The sequence below is a fragment of the Mycteria americana genome, chromosome 1 (assembly GCF_035582795.1).
Source record: "Mycteria americana isolate JAX WOST 10 ecotype Jacksonville Zoo and Gardens chromosome 1, USCA_MyAme_1.0, whole genome shotgun sequence".
Taxonomy (NCBI): Eukaryota; Metazoa; Chordata; class Aves; order Ciconiiformes; family Ciconiidae; genus Mycteria; species Mycteria americana.
The window spans coordinates 91,312,344-91,329,580 of NC_134365.1; the positions used below are offsets into that span (position 1 = coordinate 91,312,344).

The 17,237-nt window shown below is 42.9% G+C and overlaps 2 protein-coding genes across 6 annotated transcripts in view; one reads left to right on the forward strand and one right to left on the reverse strand.

The window, feature by feature from the left end:
* GTF2E1 (general transcription factor IIE subunit 1) overlaps positions 1–789 on the reverse strand; it is a 55,474-nt gene extending 54,685 nt beyond the window's left edge. For 3 of the 4 annotated variants that reach the window (XM_075512049.1, XM_075512057.1, XM_075512066.1), the window contains exon 1: positions 666–789. The gene's annotated coding sequence lies outside the window, so the exon portion shown is untranslated. The remainder of the gene's footprint in view (positions 1–665) is intronic. The other variant, XM_075512075.1, reaches the window with a different exon arrangement.
* A 184-nt stretch (positions 790–973) lies between these two features.
* RABL3 (RAB, member of RAS oncogene family like 3) lies at positions 974–15,138 on the forward strand. Of its 2 annotated transcripts, none has more exons than XM_075512102.1 (9): positions 974–1,109; positions 1,589–1,632; positions 2,869–2,998; positions 5,916–6,030; positions 7,603–7,753; positions 8,438–8,509; positions 9,604–9,642; positions 12,286–13,743; positions 13,779–15,138. In XM_075512102.1, the coding sequence occupies exons 1-8, from the start codon at positions 1,064–1,066 to the stop codon at positions 12,349–12,351; spliced, it is 663 nt and encodes a 220-aa protein (XP_075368217.1). In that variant the 5' UTR covers positions 974–1,063; the 3' UTR covers positions 12,352–13,743; positions 13,779–15,138. The 2 variants fall into 2 exon arrangements, with proteins under 2 accessions (XP_075368217.1, XP_075368207.1); XM_075512092.1 differs by having other exon boundaries at positions 976–1,109; positions 1,589–1,680; positions 13,779–15,135.
* Positions 15,139–17,237: the final 2,099 nt, after the last annotated feature.

Sequence of the window (17,237 nt, forward strand, 5' to 3'; positions counted from 1 at the left end):
GTTACTCCTCAGATTCCCATAATCTTGCAGCTTCTTTCACCTCACAAATTGCACAGACTTCCTAGACTATAGTAGCAGACTAAGCTTTAAAGCCAAGCAAAGTAGAGAACCCCTCATACTATTTGCATGGCTTCCTACTCCCTACCCACTTTTATGTGTTGAGTTTTAAACATCTGATTGTGTAGGCTCCTGTAGGACAAGGGACTTGAGGGGCCCAGCAGTACCTCCTAAAAAAAAAAAAAAAAAGGCAAGAAAACCCCCATAAACAGCACACGAGGAGAGGCAGACGGTGGTTTGGAGCCGAAGGCGCAGCAGGGCCCAGGGCAGCGGCCCAGCCCGACAACGTGCGGGGAGCACGGACCCCGGCGGGCGGTGCCGACGTGCCCGGCCCGCCAGCAGCACCCAAAACAACTGGAGGGACGGAGCGCCGGGGCGGGGACCTCCGCGGGCCGCAGGTGTCCACTGCCCACCGCGGCGGGGCCCCTGGGAGGCAGAGCGGGGGGAGGGGAGGGGGCGCCCGGCCGTTTCCCCTTGCGGCACCCGTGAGTCCCCGCCCGGGACGGCCGCTGGCTCCGGGACGGCGCAGCCCGGCGGGGGGACCCCGGCGGGGCCTCTCCGGCGCCGTAGGGCGGGCACGGCCGCCGCTCCCCGGGGCCGGCACTGACCTGCCGCCGCTCCCAGCTCTCCCCGCTCCGGGCGGCGCTTTCGGCAGCTCCGCGAGGGCGCGTCAGAGCCGCGCGCGCCTGTGGCGTCAGCAGGGCGCCGGGCGCCTTGCCCAACGGCTCTCCGCTTGCCGCGCATGCGCGGTACCACGCCCCTCCGTGACTGGCAAGCCTTCCGCTTCGTGACTGAGCGGTGAGCGACAGGAACACAAGCCAATCGTGTCCTCATAGAGCTCCCAGCGTTCCCGCCCTCCTATGAGTTGAACCAATCAAAAGTGAAAGCGACGCTAGTAGCTCGAGCAGACAGCCAATAAGCTGAGTGAAGCGGAAGGAGCGTGCGCTGGGATTGGCGGAGCCGGGAGAGGGCGGTGGTCTCCGGGGTTGTTGCTAGGTAGAGTAAGATGGCGGCTTTGGACAGGGTGAAGGTGCTGGTGTTGGGCGACTCCGGTGAGTGTCCCTCCCCCGCGCCGTCCCCCCCCGCCCGATACGCGTGCGCACCGCGAGGGCAGGGGGCGTCCCCCTCCCCCCCCGCCGCGGAGCCGGGCGGGGGCCCCCTCCGGAGGTGCCGGGAGGCGCATGCGTGGCGCGCCGCTCCCTCGCCCGGCCTCTCCGCCCACCCCGCCCGCCACCGGACTGGAAACCGCCCGGCGGGAGCCCCCGCTCCCCGTGCGGTGCCGCCCGGGGGCCCTGCCCGCCTCCGATCCTGTATCCTGGGGCCAGGAGTCCAGGCGTCCCCGCTGGTCCTTGTGGCTTTGCTCCTTGCCTCCTCTCCGCCTTTGCCCCGGCCGTTGGGCACTGACTGGTGGCCCTTACCCGCTGCTGCCGGGACCATGGGCGGTCAGTCAGTGCTTCTGCCCGTCCCTTCTTGGCCATTTTGCCTGCCCTTGTATGATCTCCCAGGAGTTGTCCTCTGTGTGCACTTGCAGGTGTCGGAAAATCTTCGCTTGTTCACCTCTTATGCCAAAACCAGGTATTGGGAAACCCATCCTGGACAGTGGGCTGCTCGGTGGATGTTCGAGTAGGTGACTTGCCTGATCTCTTGGTAGCCCTAGCTTAACGTGGAAGGGAAGGGCCTTGACGGGTTTTTTCTTCTTTTCATTACTTTCCACCCCAGAAGGAAGTGTGTTTCAGTGTTTTGTTTTGCTGAGAGCTTAATCTTTTGAAGCAAATAGCATTAAATATGAACCGAGCACTTGTGTGCGCAAGTTTTGACTGTATGAGGTTGTTGAAAGCAGACAAGATACTTGTCATTCGTAGTGCCTCTCCTTACTGCAGCAGTCACTGGTCTGTTACAAGTCGTGGAGTGGCCAGTCTAACTTAGAAGGCACAGAACTTAAAGCACGCTTCCCTGAGAAACGCTTAATGCACAACTAGTCAGCCAAACATATTCAGGAAAAATAATTTGCTTGTTTAATTTGAGGGTACTGAGCGTGACCATAGGGTTGCTTCTCTTCCTCTCTGCTTATTGCAGGACCTGCTATTAGAGGAATGATGATATTCATCTAATAGTTTTTCGGCCCAGCCTACAGTCCTCATGGGGTGGTGGTAAATGCTTTCTTCCTTCATCGCTCTTTGCTGCATTCTCCTGGAAATGCATTGCCATAGGTTAGGAATGATCCTGTCTTAGTATTTATGAGTTTCATCTCCAAGAATGCTGAAATAAATTTCCAAAATTTGGGGAAAGAAACATGGCAATCCTGGTTGACTTTGGAGCAAAACTACCTAGCAGATCCTGGGGCAAAAATTGTTGATTGATTCATTCAGTTGAGATGTCAGTGAGAATTTGGAGAGGAAAAAGATGTGGTCAGCTGGAATCCGATGTGGTCACCTGTGTTAATATTCTTGCGGTACTACCACATGGGTTTTAACAACTGTAAGAAGTTGTGACCTTACTTTTTCATCTGCTTTAGCAACATGCTATTTCTAAGCACATCATGAGGTATTAGGTTTGTTAATATTGAGGTGAAAAGGATACTCCCTGTTGACTCACCAAGCTCCACCTCATATAAGAGCTGTGGTATCCAGTGGCCACTGCTTGACTCATTCCATCTCTCTTCTACTTGAGAGATTTGAAATGGTGTCAACATGAGAATTTACAAATTTCTATCCAAGTACAATAATCCTTTCAGCTGAATGTGTAAGTGTTGTGTGGATTAACTCCTGTGAGCTGGTGCTGTGGTTATGTATGATGTGAATTTTTCATCAGATCCATGACTACAAAGAAGGGACTCCAGAAGAGAAGACCTACTACATTGAGCTGTGGGATGTTGGAGGTTCAGTGGGTAGTGCCACTAGTGTGAAAAGCACACGAGCAGTATTTTATAACTTGCTGAATGGTAAGTTTGCTTGGTGTAAATCTGGTTTTATCACTGTCTTTGTTATGAGCTGTCTCTTGGTTCTGGGGCAGGATTCCTTTAAGTCTGGCTGAGGGCTATACTGTTCTCTTTTCTGATTCCAGTACATTTATACAGGAGCAAAACTGATGCCATTCATAGGCAGAATTTTATGGATTCAGGTTTGAACTGGGAAGCTATTTTAGGCAAACCTGTGCAGATGAGCTTCATCAGCCTTTCACTTCAGTCTTGTGCAGCTGGCGCAGCAGGGAGTCTTTGAAGTTGCACTGGGATCCCTTCCAGCTACACTTGCAGACGTAAAGGTTGCCTTCACATTTCCAGGCCTGATATACATACAGAAATATGATTTATATTTTCTTCTCTGTTTGGTTCCAAAACCTACAGCAGGGAAATACTTATCTGAATTTATATGAACTTCCATAGTTATGTCCTACCTTGGCAAATTTGAACTGTTCTCCCATAAAATTGCAATATGCTGATAACCATCTTGCCTCTGCTCATTTCATTTGCCAAATTATTTTTAATAATTGAGTCTTGCAACTTGTTATAGATAGAAAACAGTATTTTATGTCTTCTGTTGAGATACTGACTTAAAAGCCTAGTAGTTCATCTGCACCACTAATAAGAGCAAATAAGAGATTATAAACTTAGTAATGCAATATTTCAATTGTTACTTTTTGGCATCCAAGGGTAGTTCACTAAAAATAGAAGTATACCAGATTAACAATTGCTTCTGAAAATCTGTCTCAAATGTTCTGTTTTATTCTCATTTCATGTTCCCAGTCATTTGAGGGCCTTTCAGTAATGTGTTTAGCCATACAATAAACATTTTTGCTCTGTGATTATTTAACTAGTTATTTCTTTCTCCTTTCCCAGGAGGAAGACTGTGTGTAGGTACCTCTTGCTTATATTGTTAACCAGACCTCTGTAAATAAGGTTTGAGTTGAGCTGTGCCCTCAAAGCAAGCCTCTTTGGTATATGGAAAAAAATGTATTTCTTTTTGACACCAAATCCAGAGTATGCCAGTGAGTGTGGGTCAGACTTGGAAATATCCTAGAACAGCCCATTAGGAAATGAAATCTTGAACTTATGTGTCTGAATTATAACAGATGACGTTATTAAAATAGCGTTATTTATCTCCACTGCCCAAAATATATTATTAGGCAGCTTGCATATGAAAACTGTTGACTTTGGTAGTTAGCCTTGGCTCTTGTTTCTTTCATTCAATTAATTCCTTCATTAGAGCTTGTATCACAAATTGCCTCTGTTTGACCTGATTGAAGAAGAGAAGATGAATGCATTCCTTCTGCCTGACTGCTTGTGCTTTCTGGGCTTGCAGTGGTCTGAAAACCAGCATTGGTTGTGGCAGCATCTGTGCAGGCTGTCAGTGAGACCTGGTTGTTGACGAGGTTAGGTACGGTTTGCTTTTGGTTTGACTGCAGATCTTCTGCTTTGGTGTCCCTGCATCTGGTGTGTGGACTGTGATAGTCTAGGACGGTGACTAGGCAGTAAGGCTGTGGCTTGCAGATCTTAATAGGGGAGGAACATTTCCTTGAGTAGTCATTGGACCTGCCTGCCCTTTTTTGATGTTGACATAGTCTTTTTCTGCTGGTGCAACTAATTGTGTAGGTTTTCGATGAAGCAGATAAGGGAACTGACCAGTCAAAACCATAACTGAGGAAGAGTGTCTGGAGGCGGAGAGTGTTTCCTGCAGATTATGCAGCAGTGCCTCTGAATCCGTTGCCGTAGGCCAAGTTATGTTGTATCAGGCTTTTTCTCACTACACTGGGGGTGGACACGCAGTTGAATTGCCTTTTTATGCTGTTACTGAGATAAATGCTTTGAAATAGGGCTATGGTTGTGATACACTGGGAACTCACATAGGAGAGTCTGTGCACAGTCATGTGGGGTAGTGGAGAATGTTTGTGGAAATGTGGTTTGTTTGTAGTGTGTACAGTGGGTGGCACCTTTGCGAGTTAAGGTGAAAGATTAAATTACTAAGTTTTCTCCACCTGTGGGCTGTGAAGTGTGTTGAGAATGAATCCTGATGAAGATCATGGATATAATTCTGTTTTGTCCTTGAATTAACGATGGTTTGAAGTCTGGAGGAAGTGGAAACGTTCCGCAGGTTGCAGAAGGTGTGAATAAATAGAAGAAATTTGCTAGCAGGAGTTGGTAATTGAATTAGGAGCTGTGGTTATCAGAAGTGGGTGTCTGTTAATAGCACAGCTTGGAAGTTTGGCTGCCTGTTTTTCTGTCTCAGAATTTACATTTTGAAGGATCATGGTAATGAAAAATACTAGAAGCTTAATCTTAAATACATGAAATCTTGTTAATTCATGTTTCTACCAGCCACTTGATGGACTGTGAAAGTTTATCAGGGTTTGTTTCCCCTTTGGATACCTCCCCAAGTATGTAGCATTAGTTCTTGAAAATGCAGGAAAACAATAGTGCTCTGTAAACTCTTTGAAACAAAGAAACAGCCTTTAGACTTCTTAGATGGTGTGACAAAAAGATAGTTATGTTTACCAACTAGGTAAAACAGAGAAAGGCTAAATTCTCTGCTGCAGTAATACAGAGTTTCAGTATCATTAGGACTAGACAAAGCAGAATCAGGGAATGCCTGCAAGCCTCTTGCAGATTAAACCCTGAGGTGGCTGTTTGTTTCCTCCTTTCATGAGATTTTTCTCTTAGCTCTTATCCAATTCCTGATAAGCAGCTTTAAAAAACCTGTTGCATCTTGATATTGTCAGCTTTACTCATTCACTATAACTGAACCAGTTATATTTCCCTTTCTTCATTCTCAGATATCTGGGAACCTGCAGATGTCATTTTGGTAAGATAAGGAAAAATATGTATATCATTAAATAGCATCTTGCTGCCTTCTCTTTCACTTTAGGGATAATTTTAGTGCATGACTTAACCAACAAGAAATCATCCCAGAATTTGTATCGCTGGTCTTTGGAAGCACTCAACAGAGATGTAGCTCCAACAGGAGTTCTTGTGACAAATGGGTGAGTGAAAAACATACGTGCAGGGTTAAGACTCAGTAATTCCAAGATGTTATGGAAGTCTTTGTTCATCCCTAAGGCTACTTGAAGTCCACACGAAATTACATGTGGCTAGACTTTTAAGAAAGAAAGAAAAAAAAGGGGGGTATCAAAGAAAATTGCTGTTCTTTTTGTTTTACACTGCCAATCAGGCCATTCTGCCAGTAGATTCCCAAACTGTATGGCACATACCTTGCTTTAAGGGGAAAGATGTTTACTGCATCCTTCATTTGTCTGAGGCCTCTGTAAGAGTGGGTCTGGTCCTTCATACCTGAAGACTTGTGTGTCTGTACTGTGCAAAGTACTGAGACGTGCAAAGCCCTTGTACAGGAAGTGTCACGGGATGGCTTTCCCTCAATCCACCAAGACTGAGGAAGTTCACTTAATTATTTTTTGTTTTGGGTGGTGGGGGAATTATTTCAGGAGTGTGCCTAAAAAAGAGCTTAGAAAACTTGGCTTAAAAAGCATGTTCATAATTAGCTTTCCAATATCTTGTCAAGTGTTTCCTCCTGTATGTCTGTGCTCCTGTTATACATGTAGTCAAGGAGGTTTTAAGATCATTGATAAACCTCACACGTGAGCAGGGAAGCAATAATAAGGGCTAGCGTTTTGTGGGAAGAATATCAATTGTTTATCTGCCTGTGCTGGTACACAGGTGTTTCTGTAGAAACATGGGAGAAGGAAAGGAGAGTTTGCACTATATAAACTGCAAATTTCTCCAGTTTTTCCACATACAGGTTCTTCACAACTGTTTTCATTTTCAAAAGCTTAACTTCTTTCAGGGACAGATGCTCAGCCACTAGCAATTGCTTGGTCAAGTTGTTGCTTTTGGTGTAAAATTACGTTCTGGAAATCTTGGTTCAGGTAAAATGAAAGACAACTGTGAGAGGAATGATTGGTGCTTGGATTTGTGATGACATCTAATTGCAATATTATTTATTTTATAAAGGCTGTCTGATCATTATTATTATTATTATCATTATTCATAGCTGAATCAAAGCTTGTTGGAATTCAGCTTGTAGTGGCTACCTTTACTTGAATGTAGAAGAATTAGTAACTTGCCACCACAGAATTGTTATTCTTGCAACCCTTGTTGATCTAAGGTGGACAGGGATAGCGTTTCATAGTTGCAACGTATTTCATTGTCCCTTCTTAAAAAGGGTGTATATGTAGGAACTTCAGATGTTTAGAGATGCCAGCTCCCTGATCTGTCTCTGGTGGCTGCATACACGTTGTACAATACTGGAATTCCTGTTTCTTTCCTGCCTGTGTTAGCATTTCTTCTGCGGCTCATCTATACCAAGAAGAAATCCAACTCGTGGTTTCTCTTCTCTTTCCTTTCAGTCCCTGTGTAGAGACTTAGATTCAGAAGCCTGTCCTTAATTTACAGATACAGCACATTCTCACTTAGATAAATAATGACCCTTAATAAATAAATTACCGTTATTTGAAAGGGAGAGGGGAGCTGATGGTGCCCCTGTGCTCACTTACGTGACCCATCACTTCATTCAGAATTGTATTTGTTTCCCTCATCAGTGACTATGACCGTGAACAGTTTGCTGATAACCAGATTCCACTGCTGGTAATAGGAACTAAGCTGGATCAGATCCCAGAAACTAAGCGGAATGAAGTTTTGACCAGAACAGCTTTCTTGGCTGAGGATTTCAATGCTGAAGAGATAAATTTGGTTAGTATCCTTGTCACCAATGTTGTTTTTCTTTTATATGAGAGTGATTCCAATTTTTAGTAAGTAAAGATGATGTTACAAAAATCGAGCTTTTGGAGATTTTCTCAGTAATGCTGGAGTCATGCACATTTTGATTGGCCGTCCCCCTTGCTTGATGAAACGATCCTCTTTGTTTCACTATAGGGAGGTATAGGGGGTGTTAGATAAGGTCACTGAAGCTTAGAATTGATGGTTGGGAGTTAAGTTTTCTCTTCTTTGTTCTTAGTTCTGACACCAGCTATCTTTGAATGAAACATCAAGGTCACTTTATTTATATACATGTATATATCTATAAAAATATGCATGTGCTGTGTGAATGCTTGTATGTACACACACATGCATACACATGCGTGCACAATCTCATGTGTAGCCTGTACAAATTATTAGCTGACTATGTAGCTGGTGGCAGAAGGAAGATGTGGAGCGCATAGGGGGGCACTTAGAATTTTCTGGTTGAGTCACAGAACAGAAGTTGGCCTTCTCTCTCAAATGACTGTGGAGCAGAAATCAGCAGATACACATTGTTTTCCCTAGCTGATTGCATGTGCATGTGTCAGGGGAAAGGGTATGTTGATTTCTTTGTGTGTGGCTTCCTTGCATTGATTTCCTTGTGCTTGGTTTGTTGTTGTCTTTTGTGTGTTCTAGGATTGCACCAATCCTCGTTACCTGGCTGCAGGTTCATCCAATGCTGTCAAGCTAAGCAGGTTTTTTGATAAGGTAAGTCAAGTCAATTAAATTATGTTTTATTGTTCTATGTATTGAACACTGTCTGTGATGCGAACATGGAACAACAGTTAGCTGATCCATTCATGTTCCATTTTTTGAGTTGGTTCAAGCCAGGTGTAGGGAGGCCAAAGATTGGTCTGCTTTTGGAAACCTCCAGAAAATAGCTGGCCTGCTTGAAGGTTTTATTCTTGATCTGCATAGAGCAATGAAAAAGAACTCACAAATGTGCAAAGACATTCTGCATATGCTTTTGGAGTCATTTGGCAGCCCAGAGGGTTTGCAGTGTGCTAAGGTAGTAATGTGGGGAGTTACAAGACTATGGTGAGCTCTGTTGCTCCTGGGTAAAGCAAACCTTAGGAATTAAGAAATTTGGCATATTACTGTCCCTTCCTGCACAAGAGAGCATGAAGGCCTACTGTGAAAATGACAGAAGGAATACCCTGGTTTAAGCATTCCCTGGACAAATTGATCAGAGTGGAGCAGATCACCTGCTGTAACAGATCACACTTTAGAGGAAATTTGGCCTGAATTTTCTTTGGAGGAGGGTGTAGATTGTACAGGGTGATACAAATCACTTTTTGATTCTTGGATTGATGGTACTGCCTCCATAGGTATCCTTCAGCATAGACAGTTTGTGCATCATTCTCAGACAACAAGTCAGGCTACCTCTTCTCAAGCATCACCTATGCCCAGGGGCTACTCAGAGCCACTGGAGTTGTTATGCACCTGCAGAATGAGCTTTTGCTAGTGCTCAGAACTGCTGCGCCTGCAGAGAGGGGTGGGAATAACTGACTCTGATGCAGTAAGGAGACACCCAAGCCATCACCTCCATTACTAAAGAGGGCTAACTAAATTAGATGTGTAGAAGTTGAGGATAACACAGCTTTACTAAGAATGGCTGGAGGTGGCAACTCCTTCGATGTGTAACAGAGCTTTGCACTTAAAGCAATAGGCCTGGCAGGGGACATGGGTTCAGACTTTGTCCCAGTTAGCTGTGAGTTTCAGTGCTCACGTGTGAAGTGTTGATTGGAATCTGAGGTTATGCATATGCTGTGCCAGCTAAGATCAGTCTCTGTTTTTCCCAGGTCATAGAGAAGAGATACTTCTTAAGAGATGGCAATCAGGTTTGTCATTTTTCCTCCTTTTTTGTTTTGTTTCTCCCTGTGTGATGTGAACTGCTGACAGCGTCCTCTTTAAAACATGGGCTTCATGTGACTTAAATGATAATCTATGCTGGTAATTGAGTTTTTAAATCTGTGGGAGCACAGCTGTTTTGGATAGACAGAAAAATGGCTGACTTGTCAACTGAAGTATTTGTAATGTGATTGGCAGTGAAATAATTAAGTATGCTAACATAGTAGAAGTTGCAAGAGTGAGGTAAAATGGGAAAATATGAGCTCTTTCAGATCTGTCAGCTTCAGGCTGCTTGGTTGCAGATTTAGGCCAGAGATGCTGTCCTGAAGGTCAATGAAAAGGCTTTTTTTGCACGGCTGGGACTAGCATTTTATGTTTTGTACAGTTAGTTTTCATAGAACCAGTCAAGCCACAAGGAAAATGGCAGTATGATACCAGCTTGTAATTCATTCCTAAATGGCTGAATTAACTGTTTTCAGTTCAGTTGGTGAAGAACTAGCAAAATGACTCTCCTGGTTTGAACAGGCCACTTTCACTTTTTGTGCCCCTCACCTTCCCATGTGCAGTCTACTGTGTGGGGAGTAGCGAGGTTCCACTTATATCTGTGAGGTGCTTGCAAATTACCGTGAATAGCACCACTGAAATACAATCAAATGTATTGTTAGATGTAGCTGTGATGAAAGCCCCTTAGGGAGAGTGGGGAAAAAAATAGTCACAAATTACAAAATGCTTACTTTCTGTGAGCATTTTTTAATGCCTTTTAAAAATAAATTTGCTTTCTCCTCTTTCAGTTCTGCATGATGCCTTTTCTCCTTCCCTCTCCCCTCGTCCCCACATTCTAGTGAAAGGAAGTCTCCCTTTCATGGGGATAATAGCTTAATGCAGAAATCTGCTTGTATGCTGGTTGTCTTTGACGCATGATGTAATATTTTTATTTTTCTTTTTAATCATTTTTAGTGGCTAGGCAGGGATTAACTTTATATTCCTTATGGCCGCGTGCCAAGGATTACAGCCTTCTGATGACTACTTTCATCTGCCTCACTGAAAACAGCTCAAAAGCTTAAAACAAATCTTAAGTAGTGGACAGTCATATTTAAAGAGACAAAATCCAAATGGGAACTGGAGATTTCATTATCACCTCTTAATGTTATTATTTGAAATGATCTACTTAATGTAAATCTTAAAAATGTGTTTGTGGGTTTTCTACAATAGGTCTCTTCGATCACTCGTGTTTTGAGGTATTTCTATTATAGACTTTTTCAGGATGAAAAGAATGATAAGTTTCAAATTGTTTGTAGCTTCGATCAGATCTCTGATAAATAAATAACTGTTACTCTTAATTACTGACTTTGATATAAAAAAATGCTAAAGCAGATAAGTTTTTAGCTATGGTGTCCTGCTACTTTTTAGTTATGATGATTGCATTTTTCCTTTTCAAATTCCCAAAGCAGTTTTGATGAGACAAGCCTTTGTGCAAAATCTGCCTGATTTTTCCCTTAGAGATGATTGCTTTTCAGAGATGAACAAAACAATTCCTGAATTAATACCTTGCATATCTGTTTGAGTTTTGGGCCTGAATACCCTAACTAAATTTAAATTGTGGGGAGTTTAGTGGACTTTTATTTTGGGTAAGCTCTTTAGCTTTCTCCGTTTACCAATGAAGAGTGTAACCTAAGCAATCTACTTTGTATTGTAAGTTACATTTTCATTCCATACCATCCATCCATGTTCTCCTGGTGTGATTTGTAGTGCTTGGTTGACACCTTCCATTTTAATACTCTGTATTTCCTATGAGACTGTGGAATTGTTTTCGGAGGATGTGTTTACTGGGTCTGCTGTTTCTGCTTGTATGTGGTTAGATACCTAAAAGTTCTTCTGGACTGTAATCAAATAGTTTTATGATGCCACCAATAGGACAGACACCTTATACAGCATTAGAAGGCAGTGCATCTCTCTTTTGGGGGATTCACAGGTGCATTGGGTTGCAAATCTGTTTGAAATATCCTTAAGCCAGAGAAGCTTCTGACAGTTTCAAGTAGATTTTCTTTGTAAGCACTCATTGTCACTGTGTAAGCAGTGTCTCCAGATTGGCTGCAAAAGCAGGATTGCTAATCCTTTGCATTGTTGCAGCCATTTCTATTCTGATGGTTTTCTTATAGCTTTCAGCAATTGATAAAACTGGACTTTCAACTACCAGTGAAGTGCTGCTGCCTCAGGTTAGAAGGCATAAAGTCTCGACAACTGTTTAATAGAATTTGGTAATACTATTTAATAGTTTTAAAAATGAATGGAGGATAAATTCGTGTATGCATTTGAATCTGGGGGGAAATACAGACTTTGAAATCTGTAATTAACTGGATTAGGTTTTGCCCAAGAAATTAAGGCTTTCATTGTAACCCTTGCCAAAAAGCCTTAAGGAGCTCCGTAGAACACATGAGCCATTCTCAAATTTTGCATCTTGTTTAATTGATGGTGCTCCTCTGGCAGTAAGCTGAAGCATTTTAGTCCTGATTCTGGAGACGGCATGGAAGAGGAAGGCATTGTTGCAGTTGGCTTGGTAACTGGCACTCAAATGTGGGCTAGAGGGAGCTCATGCTGATTCTGACATGACAGTTCTTCTTTCCTGTCTCTAGATTCCTGGCTTCTCTGAAAGGAAGAGGTTTGGAGGAGGAACACTGAAGAGCCTTCATTATGATTGAATACTGAAGAAGTGGAAGATGACTTCTCCGAGTTCCTAATGACATTCCCATTCCGACTGGATCTTAAAGACAATAATGCCTGTGTCAAGCAGAGTAAAATGATCTTATGCTTTGGCTGAGTAGACTGCTGAAGCTGTCTAAGACTTGGGGAAGAATTTCCAAAAATCTAATCTGAAGCCTAGAGTGTTTCTTAGGATTGCAGGCTGTCTGGATATATGGGAACATTTGGGGAAAGTGTGCAATAAATTGAATGCCTCTGACGCTGCTGTGGGAAACTTTATCATACACAGCACGTATATGTGATATCTTTGTCTCTATTTTGGAAAACTTATGGACAGTCTTCGCAATGAATTACATTCATCTTACCTCTAAAGGAAAGATGACACTGAGTGGGCTTCTCATTTACAGTAACATGAACAAAACAAGTGAGCAAAATGTAAGGATGGGTAAGGAATGGTCTGGAAAATAATAGAATGCCTTCATTAAATGAAAGGTGTCATCTCACCTGGAACACACTGTTCAGCCCTATTCAAAAGGGATAAAAGAAATAGGCAAGAGATGAAAAAAGATTTGAAGCCTTAAAAAGAAAATCATGAGTAGAAAACAAGTGGTATTAATTCTGCTGCTTAAATTTAAATTGTTTACTTTGGAGAGAACAAAGTGAATCAGGTACTCCTGTTTATCTTTTCATAATTGAGTGTGGTCTTGTTCTTAATATTAAATTAAAAGGCAATGCACTGAAAGCTGATGGAAAAAGTATGTTTTTATACAGTGCTTATTTGGAACAAATGTGACATGGTCTTACTGAGCCTCAGAGCTTAGCAGATTCAGAAAATGTGAAATGTAAGAACATCATCTGAATTAGAATGGATAGAAATTTAAAAGGGATATAAAGCCCTGTAAAAAGTAGGAACTGAGCATGATTAGAAGGAAAGTTCTGTGACAGGGATGTTTCCTTTTCATATTTAGTTCTAAGGATAAAGGAGACTTGACCTGGTTTGATCTACTGTGCAAGTTGTTGTCTTCCTAAATAGCCCAAGCTTTGCATGGTTTCTCACCTCCCCATAATTATATGGAGTGGTAAAAGCCCGATTTATGGCAGGTTCTTCTTTCCCCTCCTTCCTCACAGTTACCTCTAATGGTTAAGCCTCTGGCAAAGGCTAACTAAGAGCTGGAGTTAGATATAAATACAGATTAATCATAAATGGGGATAGAAGAAAGTAAAATGCTGGTGTGAAATTGACAGCAAGTAGAGTTCTGCAGTCTCCAGATTACACCTGCCTGCAGGTCTTCTCTAGCAGCTGCTTGGAAATAAATTGAAAACTGCATATTGCCACTAATCAGGCACAAAAATGACAGCTAGGTGCACCAGTCAAACTTATTAAAAATATGGTTACTTTGCTTTTCCTTAGGCCATTTCCAGAAAGGTCTTGGAGCATTTGCAAACATGAGTGCAGTGAGTTTTTAGATGCCTGTATGAAATAGGTTATTAGTTTACATTTACTTTATGACCAGGGAAAATAAGGTACCAAAATATTCACAGCAGAATATTTATGCAGCTCATGACAGTACCAATGTCTCTCTCTGCTCCTTTGACGACAAGAGCTGGAATTATTTTCTCAAGGTCAGGTGCTGTCTTAGGGTAATCAGATCTGGGCTCCCTCCAGTTACCAAGGAACTGCAGAGCAGAACAAGCAAGCTAGGGCTACTTCTTCCTTCACCTTATGGCTTCTTTAGAACTGGAAGTGTTGTAGAGGCCATTTAGTTTAAGATGCTACATGAAGCAATGGATGTACAGGTCTTTGATTTGGAGGAAGCAAGTATCCTAAGTAGCCCTCTTCAATTAATCAAAAAAGGAACATTGCTCAGCATGCTGTAGGGTGACCTAAGCCCTAGTTGCAGCTTACCTGTATTTGTGCATTTCACTCCTGAGGCGCCACAAAGAAACATCTTCATATGAGAAATCTTGTGAAGGTCAGTTCACACTCCAGGAAGAGGAGAGAATGCATAGTTCCTATGTATCAGTGGAGCTGAAGGTGATGACAATCAGGATTTAGGAGGAAATTAGAAAAAGATACTGTTGTGATAGGAGGGAGACAAGATAAAGGGAATAGTACTGAGGAAAAGTAGAGCACGTGAGCAAGCGGTAGAAGGTTAGCAGGTTGAGAGAGAAGTTTGCTTGAGGCTGTGGCTCCTGCTCTAGGCTCAGCTAAGTCTGTCTGGACCCAGTCATCCAGCTGTAAGCCATAAAACTCCTCCCAGGGTATCTCCATCCACTCTTGAGTTGACCTGCTGTGGGGTCTGATAAGTGACTTCATGGTCAGTCTCGCTGTCCCAACTGCAAAGTGAGCTTCCCTGGAGGCAAGGCTCTGATGTATCTGCTTATCAAATTGTAGTGCTTTCAATACATTGGGAATTAAAGAATTTACCTTTTTCATTTTAGTCTGGATGTTTAACTTGAAGAAAATGAGTACCAGAGTTGTTCCAAGCTGTTTGTGTTGTCACAATATGTATTCTGATATCACCAACCTTAACTCTGTCCTACATAAACAAATTATTTAGCTTCAATAGTTAGTTTTAATGCACTGAAATCTTTCAGGTAGCTGTCATTTGGTTATAATTCTAAAGGGTAAAGGCTAAATTTCTGTGCTGCTCTCCATCAGTAGCCCTGAAAAATGGTTGCAAACCTGTCTGACCAGGATTACAGTGTTTTAGCATTTGTGTTCCCTGATTAGCACAGATTGCTTTGTAAAACACCTGTGGGTTTTTCCATGTGTTTTTGCCTACTTTTCTTCTAGTATATCATCAGGGCCGAGTTAAGGATATTAGCATATTCGAGTTATGTTTAAATATAATCCTGAAATTTCATGGGTTTTCCATGCTTGGGGTTTGGATAATTGCAGTATCCCTGTTTTGTAGTTTTCACATTTACATGACGGGCACACACTGTAGCTCTCTTGAAATAGCTCCATATGATTTTTGTTTGGAGTGGTAGCTTCCATTTTCCTCAGTGTAATGCAGAGGCAGAATGGACTGATAGTTGTAAATAAGACAAACCATGGGAATTGGCAGAAGCTGTTGCAGGCACCATTAACCTTCTGACTAGGCATATTGTGGGATTAGGTGCCTCTTTCTCTTTATTTTAATCAGAGATAGGGGCTCCATACAGAAGTGCCACCAGTTTAGCACTGTACCTTGGTTGTACCCATATTGGTTTTGTATATAGAGCAAGAATATCTCACACCTGCTGTGGTGTATATCAAATGTCAGGATCCAGTGGGCGATGTGTAATGACCATCCCAGTTCTTTTCATTGACTTTACACTTACTCACTGCCCCATTCCTTCTGTGCTTCTGCTTTACTTCTATCTCAGAATGTCTGAACATCAGTTTTAAATTGTCACTAAAAAAACCTGTGTTGATCTTTCTCTCCCATAGTCATTGTCCAGCCAAACAGTGTTTGGTTTTTTGGATCATAGGCTTGAATGTAGTGGTTGTCTTACACCTGTGTTAATGTAATGTTGTGAATCCAACATCTTAGCATTTTTAATGCAAATAGGTATCCAGTCCAGATTAAGTATCTTATGTGTTTAGATCTCAGCAGGTAACCACAATTATGTATAATTTTTCCTCTTGGGACAAGGTGATGTGTGACAGAGTCACGTATGTTGATGATGTTACATTTATTTTTAAAGGAAGCGCTAGCTTCTTATCAGAACCAGGAGTACGTGAGCAGCCGGAGTCAGTTGCATTGCTGTTTGCACCTCGCCTGTCTCAGCTGCCCAGATTGGTTCACCTCCAATTTTGGGGCTGTGGCACCGCACACTTCTCTGTGCCATACTTCACTCCTCTGTCTATGTGGTTCACCTTTCTTCCCTCCCCCCTCCCCCCCCCCCACCCTCTATGACCCTTCTGTCCATCTTGCCTGTGTCCACCCATGCCCCCCTTTGTCCCTCCAGCTCCCTTTCTCCCAATTTCTATCCCACTTTCTCTCCCCACTTCCCGTGTCTCACCTGTCTGACCCCTCCGTGTCACTTTGAGACCCCTCTCTTTGTGCTCCTCCCACTCTGCCCTCTGGTTCCTCCTTTCTTCCCCCGTTTCTGTCTCTGCTTTTCTCCACCATGCTTTGTCTCTCTTGCTGTACCACTTGATTTCTCTCTCTGTCTCTCTGTTCGCCTCTCTCTGCGTGTCTGTGTCTGTTTTCCTACATCTCTCCTTCTCCTTCTGTCTGTCTCTCTGGTGTCTGTCACAGGCAGACACACTTCACATCAAAGCACTTTTACCCAGTTCCTTTAAACTGGAGCTACTCAATCTCTCTGTGTTATTTCCCAGGCAGAAATATATGCCCAGATGCTGTGTACCAGAGGTGTCAGTGAAGATGGTTCATGCACGTACATTGGAGATATCTTAGACTTCCCATGCGCACACAGGTGAAATGTATAGCAAATAAACAATGAGCCTTCCCTCTTCCCAAGGGGCTCAGCAAAACTTTCTGGTTGATTTATGACCAGTTTGATGACTGAGGGGATAGTCAGAAGCATGAATATGTCCTAAATATGGAAAGTCCCCCAAATCTGCCCCTCTTGACTTCCATGCAGAAAAGTAGGAAACCCACGTGTACAGCAACCTTAAATTCTTGAGTATACGTTTTTGTTCTCGTAGCAACAGGATTGCCTGCTCCTTACAGCAGTCTTTAGCAAAGGTGCCACTGGCTTTAAGCATGTGACACCTATCCAGTAATGAGGTTTTGGATGCAACCTTAATACAAATTTTCATTATTGATAATAACATTTGCAGAGGCAATATGCTCCATTTATCATAAAGGAGATACGAACTGCTGTGTTGTAGCCTGCAGTCAATAGATTTTTTTGGTGAGGTATAGTGAAG